Source organism: Furipterus horrens, unplaced genomic scaffold, assembly GCF_987537825.1.
Source record: "Furipterus horrens unplaced genomic scaffold, mFurHor1.1.pri manual_scaffold_17, whole genome shotgun sequence".
NCBI lineage: Eukaryota > Metazoa > Chordata > Mammalia > Chiroptera > Furipteridae > Furipterus > Furipterus horrens.
Genome location: NW_028327187.1, coordinates 79999515 through 80009390, shown reverse-complemented (window position 1 = coordinate 80009390; position 9876 = coordinate 79999515). Strand labels below are relative to the sequence as shown.

At 48.7% G+C, this 9876-nt stretch overlaps 1 protein-coding gene across 1 annotated transcript; it reads left to right on the top strand.

Annotated features, from left to right (window-relative positions):
• Positions 1–2589: 2589 nt before the first annotated feature.
• On the top strand, positions 2590–8683 carry TSPYL2 (TSPY like 2). The gene is made up of 7 exons (XM_090265018.1): positions 2590–3553; positions 4768–4845; positions 4964–5075; positions 5155–5300; positions 5430–5527; positions 5825–6438; positions 8018–8683. The coding sequence occupies exons 1-7, from the start codon at positions 2732–2734 to the stop codon at positions 8143–8145; spliced, it is 1998 nt and encodes a 665-aa protein (XP_090121144.1). The 5' UTR covers positions 2590–2731; the 3' UTR covers positions 8146–8683.
• Positions 8684–9876: the final 1193 nt, after the last annotated feature.

Here is a 9876-nt window from a genome sequence, read left to right as displayed (position 1 = left end):
AGCCTGGCTATGGAGTTGCCCTGGAAAGGCAGGCCAGAGTGACTGAGAGGCTGGGGGTGGGGGGAGTACCTGTTCTCTCAGTGATAGTGATGGGGGTGCCTTTTCCAGGGGGTGGGGTGGGGGGACTACAGGGGTGGGGGTAGATAGGGTGCATTCAGGAGGGTTTTCCTCCATTTCTTTTTTCTAACTGCCTGGATTCACCATTGGATTTTGTAAATGGAAAACTGAAATGAACAATGCTATATTGGATGTTTTCTCTTTCTGACTGTGTGTATGTGTGTGTGTTTGTCTGTGTGTGTCTGTGTGTCCTGTCTGCATGACCACATGTGGAGAGGTATGATCGAGTGAGACAGTGTGTCTGTGTGACGTTGTGTGGGGAGGCACCCCTGCCTGGTAACACCTGTGAGTAAATGCCTGTATGTGGAGACATGGCATGCACACACACATACATGTATGCACCTAATTGAGAGGAGACAACTAGAGTATGTGCCTGCAGCAGGAAGTAGAGTGTTTGGAGAGATGGAACTTGAAAATTGTATGTATGTATGCAGTAAGAAGGAGACTCCCATCTCATCATATTTTCCTCCCATGGTCCAGACTCTGAACATGGCAGATAGAATACTTGAGAACCCCATTTTTTCCCAAAGCCTGGAACCACCAGGTACCACTTTCAACTCCTGAATCAATCTCCTCTCCAAAACTCAGATGAGGTGTTCCTGAAACTGGACCACCATGGAGAATGGGGATTTGGAATTAGGGATCCAACTTGGGGAGAACTGATGGGCTTAGGAAATGCCCCCGACAAAGTAATGACTTCCGGAAGGACTGCTCAGTCTGGGATGGGAGATCTTCTGAAAGGTCTACTTTATACAGCTGGGATTTTGGTAAATTTTGGCTAAATCCAGAGGGAGGGATGTCACAGAAGGAGGGAACCCAAGCTTGGGAGTCTACCCAGCCAGCCTGTTGCCTGGGCGCTCGATTACTTTATTATTTATTTACTTATTCTCTCAGGTGCACAGAATTGAGTTGACCATACTCCTCAGTTCTTGGCACATTATATCATCACTGATCCATGTGAAGCCCTTTTATTCTTTATTTTGTTTTGTTTTGTCCCCTTCATCACCCACCCCTGATCCCATCCCCCCTCCCACACAGGCACCCACTCTCCTGTATTTAACATACATCCTCCCAATCTACCATTCATGTGTTTATTTACATATATGTGTATCTGTGAAAAATATATGGTATTGTTATGTGTTTTAATTTACATAAACAGTATTGTACTAGAAATCTTGTTCTGTTTCTTTTTTCACTCAACATTCTGTTTTTGAGAGATCCAGTCATATTGCCGTACGTAGATCTAATTCATTCTAGTGGTCCATCTTATACACATATATCACATTTTCCTTATCCATTCCTCTGGTAATAGGTCTCTAGATTGCCTCCAGTTCTCTGCTACAACAAAGCTGCAATGGGTAGTTTCCTACACTTCTCTTTAAGAACACCTAATTTAAAGGAGGTGAAACTGAAGCTCAGAGATAGTGAGTTACAAAGTGAGGAAGAGACCCGTGATTTGAACCCCGACCAAAGCCAGAACCCCACCACCATGCCTCACCCAGACTGTTCAACTGGCTAAAATAATTTTTCAAATATAATTAAAAACAGTATAGACCGGGGAAAAGGAGAGGAGAAAGGAGGGGAAGGAGAAGTACTGAGTAGATGAAGACAGAGAAACTCCTAGAAAAATCTAGCATACGAACTGAATCACATCATTTTAATGACGCATGAAAAGTTACTTTTTTGCATGATTATTATTTATAGAGCCATTTTGCAGAGATGGAAAACACCACGTCAAAACCTGGCCCCAAACCAAAGGCCCTAGGTTTCTAAAGTCCAGGCTCATTTAGAGCCCCCCCCCCCCCCGAGCCCCCAGGGACTCATCAGACTTTACTGCAGGGCAAAAGCTAGGGACTGAGGCAGGGGCGGGGGCAGTTTTTTAAAGTGCGTAGTTGCCTGAGGGAAATGGAGGGGAGGGGGGATGACCGACAGCTAAGCTCTCCAATTTGATTTGAGCACGTCGTGCTCAGCGCCTGCGTTTATTTTTTGTTTTGTTTTTTGGTCCTAAGAGCCACTGGTAACATTGGTTAATAAAATTATATAGGTTTTAGGGGTACAACTCTATAATACATTATCTGTATATTTATGCCCCCTCTACCCTCTAATTCAATAGAAACACACACACACACACACACACACAAAACCCACTGGTACTTTTCCCATTGGATAAAACGCTGAAAGGGTGAGGGAGAACGGCTTCGTCCCTTTAGCTTTTCTCACAGCCAATTGCCCTGCAATTTCCCTCTGGTCACGCGGGGGAGTTAGCCCTGTGATTGGAGCTGAGGGGAGCCAATGGGAAACTGATGAGGTGAGGCGTTGGCAAGCGGATTGTGAGAGAGGGAGCAGTGGTCTAGGGAGCGTGAGTGCCGCCTCTGCGGCCAACAACCAATGGCAAGGGAAAACGGGCCCCTGACGTCAGGGAGGGGCGGGGCCTGGATGCTTGGCGCGGAGGGAATAGAGCAGGCGCTGTGGGAGGGAACACCAGAGCGGTGCTGAGAGCAGAGGTGGTCGGTTGAAGCTTGGTGGCTCCGCTTCAGGTGTGACAGGCAACAGCGGCCTGGCTGAGAGTGAAGCGGTGAGCGCGGTTCCCTTTAGCGCTGTGAGCGCGGTCACCATGGACCGCCCGGATGAGGGGCCTCCGGCCAAGGCCCGCCGCCTGAGCAGCTCCGAGCCCCCTCAAGACAACGTGCCGCCGCCACCTCCGCCTCCGCCACCTCCGCCTCCGCCTCCGCCACTCCTACGACTGCCCCTGCCTCCACCCGAGCAGCGCCCGAGGCTCCGAGAGGAAACTGAGGCGGCACAGGTGCTGGCTGACATGAGGGGGGTGGGACTGGGCCCCACTCTGCCCCCGCCGCCGCCCTATGTCATTCTGGAGGAGGGGGGAGTCCGTGCATACTTTACCCTGGGTGCTGGGTGTTCCTACTGGGAGCCTGAGATTGAGTCTGGGTATGGGGGGGTGCCCCCTCCCGCGGAGAGCCTAGAAACACTCTCTCCCTCGGAGGTTTCTGGGGGAAGTCTGGAAATCAACATTCAGGTTTCGGAGCCCGGCAGCTTTGATGGAGAAAAGTCCCTAGAAACCTGTAGCATAGCAGGGCAGGGGTACCAGATGTTAGCCGATCTACAGGGGAAGGAAGAGGCCATCATCCTAGTGGAAGACGATGAGGAGGATAAAAAGGCAGGTGTGAGGAAAAGGAGGAAGAGGAAGAGAAAGAGGAAGCAGAGGAAGGCGAAGAAGGAAAGGGAAGAGATGAATGCCAAGAAGATAGAGTACATCCTGCAGGCACTAGAAAACATTCAGCTGGACCTGGAGGCGGTGAACATCAAGGCAGGGAAGGCCTTCCTCCGTCTCAAGCGCAAGTTCATCCAGATGCGGAGACCCTTCCTGGAGCGCAGAGACCTTATCATCCAGCATATCCCAGGCTTCTGGGTCAAAGCAGTATCCTTGTCATCTATACTCATGGGCCAGGAGCCCATGACAGAAAGGGGGGTGTGGGGGCAGGGACAGACAGGGTGAAAGGGTGTGTGGGCAGGCCTCTATTGAAAGAACGACTAGGTTTGGTGAAGGAGGGATGGAAGGAGGGAGGCAAAACACCAGAGAAGCTGGACTAGAAATGGTGAAGGGGGGCCATACTATATAAAAACTGGACCACAGATGGGAAAGGGGCAAGAGGAAGAACATATTTTAAAAAATGCATCACAGACTCTGAAAGGGGGAGGGTAGTACAGGGACATAGAGCAGAAAAATTGGACCAAAGATGGTGAAAGGAGGAGGGAGGGGCATGCAGAAGATACACTGACTCAGAGACAGTGAAGAGGGAGGGGAAGGGCACTATAGCAGCAGAATTGCCCAGAGGATGCTTAACTCATACATGGCTCTACAAAGCCTAGGTATCTACTTAGATACTAGGGAGACCCTAACCCTGGCTGGAGAAAAGGTGCTGGAGCCCCTGAAGGGTCAGGAGTACCCAGGAATGGAGATCAAGGAATTAAATGAAAGAAAGGGGAGAGTAAGAAAATTCCATTCACTACTGGTGATAAGCTCATTTCGGGGACACATATGGACATGGAACATGTTAGAAACACATAAGTTTAACATCTTAATGGAATTACATAGATACAGACCCTTGGTACTCTCATACAAAGTATCCATGATCACAGACCCTCAGTACCCCGTATCATTTCATTTGGACACACATCCTCAGATCCAGTGGACAAAGACTGATAACACCCAAATATACAACATTATGTGACTACAGGCCCTCAACAACCAGATAAAGCAATACTTGGACATGGGCCTTCAGCCCACAGACATACAATGTCTTATGAACACAAGCCCTCAGCTTCCAGAGGCACATCATATGGACATAGACCCTCAGCACCCAGACACAACAAACAAGAACTGTGGCAAGGCCACCTAATCCAGAGGTTTAACATAGCGTAAACACAGGCTCTCACCGTATAGTACCATGGAAATAAAAATACAGGTCAGGTCCATGACCCACTTGCTCTGCACTTATCAAATGAACACATAAGGAATTCTGCTCCAGCTTCTCTTTTGCTTTGCCCTGCCTGACCTGCTTTGCCTGGCCTTCCCTCCCTCCTTCTCTCAATGAACAGTCACTCCTTGACCTAAACTGCTCCCTCCCTCAGTTCCTCAACCACCCCAAAATTTCAATCTTGATCAACCAACGTGATGAAGACATTTTCCGCTACTTGACCAATCTGCAGGTTAGGCCAAAGAGATTTTTTTTACTAAAACTAGACAAAGAATCTGGTCCTTGGAGGTGAGGTGGGGGAGGGGCCGTGCTGTGGTGGGGATTTCATCATTGCCCCCCACCCTGAGCAGGTACAGGATCTCAGACATATCTCCATGGGGTACAAAATGAAGCTCTACTTCCAGACAAACCCCTATTTCACAAACATGGTGATTGTCAAGGAGTTCCAGTGTAACCGATCAGGTAAGAGGCAGTCCCAAGGCAAATCTGTGGGCCCCTACCCTGTACCTGTGTCCAGTCTCTCCATAATCTTTTCCCCCAGGTCGGCTCGTGTCTCACTCTACCCCAATCCGCTGGCACCGGGGCCAGGAACCCCAGGCCCATGAGAACAGAAACCAGGACACCAACCACAGCTTCTTCAGCTGGTTCTCAAATCACAGCCTCCCAGAGGCCGACAGGATTGCTGAGGTGGGGCCCCTCTTGGTATTACCAGAGAAGGCCTTGCTAGGCTTGCCTCTGGGTGCCTAGGAAATTGCGAATAGGTTCTGGGGCTTGTACTCATAGCTCTGTTTTCCTGTCTTCTCTCTCTTTCAACAGATTATCAAGAATGACCTGTGGGTTAACCCTCTGCGCTACTACATGATGGGCAAAGGCGGCTACAGGACAAACAGAAAGAAGCAAGAAAAGAAAGAAAGGTGATGGGGGAGTGGGTGGAGGCTGAGAGGTGATTTTTTAGTGTCACATAGGATTTATAAAGCCAAAAGGGACCTTTGAGATAATGCAGTCCAATGTGTTTTACAAGTGGGAAATGATGCCCAGAAATGGGGTATGATTGGTCTGAAATTATAGTCAGGGGCAGAAATGGAACTCTCTCCACCCTAGCTTCATCCCTGGGAGCCCTTGTAGCCTACTGCCTCCCCAGTTACTTATCACCTTTCAGTAGTCTGTCTTGGGTACACCACCTCTTACCAAACTTATATTGAATCCCACAGTAAAAAGAGGGATAAATATGAGGTGGTGATCATGGAAGACTTTGATGACTATCAAGTAATGGAAGACATTATTGGCGAGACCTCAGACAGTGATGTTATCACCGATGATGAGACCTTTCATGACATCAAGATCTCTGACTTCATGGAGACCACCGACTGCTTCGAGACCACTGACAATGAGATAACTGACATCAGCGAGAGCCTCTGTGACAATGAGAGTCTCTGTGACAATGAGATCCCAGACCACAGTGAGACCACTGACAACAATGAAATTGCCATTGACAAGAATACTGATGAGAAACCCAAAGGTGGCAGCTACAACAACAACCTGGAGAGCAGTGACAGTGACAATGATGGAGATAACGAGGCCAGTGATGATGAAGATAATGATGGCAACGAAGGTGACAATGAAGGCAGTGATGATGACGGCAATGAAGGTGACAATGAAGGCAGTGATGATGATGACAGAGACATTTATGACTATGTAAATGACATTGAAGAGCCTGAGAAGAATCAGTTTAACAGGAACAACCTGGTTGACTTTGGTGACGAGGTAGAGATCTTCTTCGGAGAGGAATCATCAATGGAGGAAGAAGAGGAGGGCAGTGAGCAAGGTGAGCTGGTAGACCCCTCTTGTCTTCCTTCCTTTCTATCAGAAAAAGCTGGCCAGGATCGGGGAATCAAGGCATGAGCACAATCTGCCCTTGTGTAGAAAAGAAAAAAGCATTCTGTGCAACTTTTAAAACATTGGAAGGGCAGGGAACATTTAACTTACAAATGTAACAAAACCAAAGAAACATTTCAGTTGTAAGTGATGGGTAGATAGGTTGTAACAGCAAAAGACAAAGAGGGAAGAGAGATAGGAGAGAGTAGGTGGAAAACTGAGGACTGGTTCAGGCACACAGGGAAAGAAGTAGCAAGCACATTGCAATTCAGTATACTCTGTATCCGGCCCTGACCTTCTGGCAACTGTTTGGGGAGCTGGGGAGCTGGGGCTGAAGTGAATGTTATGCTTTGTGAGCCCAGAGGCGGGAACAGCTAATTCTACCTTAGGAATGAGGAAGGGGAACACTAGAGAAAGGAAGTGACATTTGAATTGCAGGCCTCATTCATCTTGAGTATTACAGGGCATTCTCAGTGGAAGGGATCACATGAACCTGGAAGGGTGAAAATGTATGGTATGTTGGGCAGTTTCCCAAATTGTCCTCGGAGGACCCTTCACCAGTTCTGAAAGCTGCTTCCTGCAAAAATGTTTAGTGGTCAAATATGTTGGGGAAAATACTGCATATAGTAATATCTTCGTGTAGAGTCATATGTACATTAGCACCTTAAAGGCTTTGAGAAGTCCTGCTGTAAGAAACCTATTTAACCTTTGTGGAACCCAGCATTTTTTAAGCTTTATGACCACAGAAGCCATTGTTCACTGCTCACCAAAGAAAGTGCCTTGGGAAATGCTGTGTTTGAGGGGGAAGGTGGTATTTAAGGTGACTGCCACATCTGGTTCTGGCTTGGATGACTGGCTAAAGGAAGTGCCATTTCCTGGGATAGGGAACAGCATGGTGGTGACATTGATGGGATGTGGGGAGAAACACAGAATTGGAAGGGTTTGTTGGACATAAGGTGGGCCTCTGGGGGAAGACCAACCATTCTTGGGGGTTTTGACCATGCAGTCAAAAACTTCCATTGAGGCTAGGGGCAGAGGACCCAGGAAAGAGGCATTGAATGAGTAGACTCAATCTAGACATTTTTAGGTTGACTAGGGAAATTGAGGGAGTTGCTGGCTCCATCCCCTCCCACCAGATGACACTTCTTCTGTTGAAGGAGAGGCAGAGCTATCAGCTTAGCCCTAGGATGGGAGCAGGGGTGGGGAATTGTGCTGAAAAAGACAGACTGGGGCCTGTTTCGATCACACTGGAGAAGGAGTGAAGGGAGCTGCCTCCAAATGAATAGGTTTATTTCAGTTGTCATAGCTCAGGAAGAAACACATTGTTGCATACAGGGGGAGAAGAAGCTACTTTCAGAGATGTATCAATTTTGTTTGGATTAAGGCAAGGGGCCCACCCTATCTTTCTGCTTGCCCCACATAGGGCTGCTTGTTCCAAGCAGAGGTGCTTGGCAAGTGGTCCCTCCCCACCAACAGCCCATCTAACCACCTTCTTCCATTTTCTGGTCCTTGCCTCTCTCTTTGCCCAGTGCTGCCAGGAGGTGAGGACATCCATGAAGTGGAAGGAATCGAAGACTGGGAAGACTCTGACGTGGAGGAGGCCCTTCAGTTCCAAAACGTTTGGGCCAACCTGGGGAAGAGAGGCAAAACTGGATAAACCAAACATCTCGCCCTTGCCCATGTGGGGGCTGCTTCTGTATTCTCCCTCTGCCCTACTTGTCCTACCCCTCAGCTAGGGCATTGAGGCCCCACATTGCACTTCTGGAGGGTGACTGAGTTTGTACACGGGTTTGAAGTTTATTTTTATGGTTTAGTAATTGCAGAGTTCTTATTTGGGGGGGGAGGGGGATCCCCCTTCCTTTTGGCCATCCCTCCCAGGCTTCTGTGTGCTGCTATGTATTTATTGTGATGCCTTGATCAGGGCCCCTCTGTCCCCCTCCTCGTGCTGTATGGAGTGGACACACCCTTGATCCCGAAGTGGGGAGGGCTGCTGTGGCCTTGGAGGGGCTCTGCTGCCACACTATTGTCGCAAGTTTCTTTTTTCTCGCCTTTCCCTGCTGTGCCCGCCAGCCCGCATAGGTGTCTATGCAAGGCCGCTTTGCCATTGCGGTATTTCTGTCCCCCTCCCCCAGAATCCCAGCCTCGTTCCCTGTGTGAACAATGGTAATCCTAATAAAATTAAGAGCAAATTCAAAGTGCTGCTTTGAGTCCTTTGTTCCACCAGGTGCGCTGTCCCCAGCAGCCAGTCTCCCTTGCTGCAGGCCCTTAGGTAGCCGGCTCTTCTACCCACTGGCCTGCAAGATATTAGTTGATAGCGGTTGGTCCGGGCAGGGGGTGGGCTTGGCCGGCCAGAGTCGAGCTCTGCGGGCTGCAGAGGTGTGGCGTCAGGCCAATGCGGACCATTCTGGCCAATGGCAGGGCGAGGTTGAGAAAGCCCCTCCCTCTCCCGTCGGGCCCGCAGGCAGTGGACTCAGCCAGGTAGCAAAGAGCTTCCCACGCCTTCTCTGGCGCACGCGCACAGAAACGGTTTGCGCCGTGAAACATACATTTATTCAGCGATTCATCGTAATTTATCATGCGTCAAACCTTTCCTCAGTCCTAGTGTGAGCTGGGTGGTGGAGAGGGGAACCAGGGGAATCCATTTTTCTCATTCGCACGTAATAGAAAAAAAACCATATCAGTTGGGACAGCAGGACCCAGTAAACGCAGGAGTGCTCTCTTGTCTTAGGGAGGAGGTGCAGGGTCCCTGGAGCTGGGAGAGAAGGCAAGAAAAGGTGGCTCATGCCGAGGAGTTTGCACAGAGAAAAGGGCAAAGCAAAGGGAAATTACTATGTAGCTGTGTGATGAGGGAGTCGGAAGTTGGGAGTCTGAAAGGCCGACGTTATCTGGGAGACCTGGGAAAGGCTGAGATGTTTTAAATTTTGGATACAGTAATTTTATTTCAAGGAACACCAGAAACACCTCCCATATTTTTTCTGGATCATAATGACAACTTATGTAGCCATCTGGGTGGGTCTTCTGCAATATACCTCCAGAACTTTCCATCCAACGCCCTTAATTACTTTGCTGGAAGGATTCAGATTTCCGTTTTAGAGAATGCCCTCTGCTGGCTGCCAGAAGAATGGATTGGAGGAAGAGCGTGAGCAAAGCTCCGCCTCAGGTTGCGAGTGGCCTGAAGGGGGTGGATATAGAAGGCTTTAAAATATTTTTTAATTTTAAAAGTTTTTAATATACAGAATTATTGCGAAGATAATACAGAGTTCCCATATACCTTACAGCCAGTTTACCCTAGTGTTACCATCCTTCATATAGTAATCTGTCAACAATCAATGAACCAGTGTTAATACTGTACTGTTAACTAAAGTCCATACTTTGTTCATATTTTATT

What these genes read in the sequence shown, in the direction of transcription:
- TSPYL2 (XM_090265018.1), top strand. Translation starts at nt 2,732, where the DNA reads ATGGACCGCCCGGATGAGGGGCCTCCGGCCAAGGCCCGCCGCCTGAGC. An exon ending in AAGCAAGAAAAGAAAGAAAG is followed by an intron (nt 5,528 to 5,824) that starts GTGATGGGGGAG and finishes TGAATCCCACAG; the next exon opens with TAAAAAGAGGGATAAATATG. An exon ending in AGAGGAGGGCAGTGAGCAAG is followed by an intron (nt 6,439 to 8,017) that starts GTGAGCTGGTAG and finishes CTCTTTGCCCAG; the next exon opens with TGCTGCCAGGAGGTGAGGAC.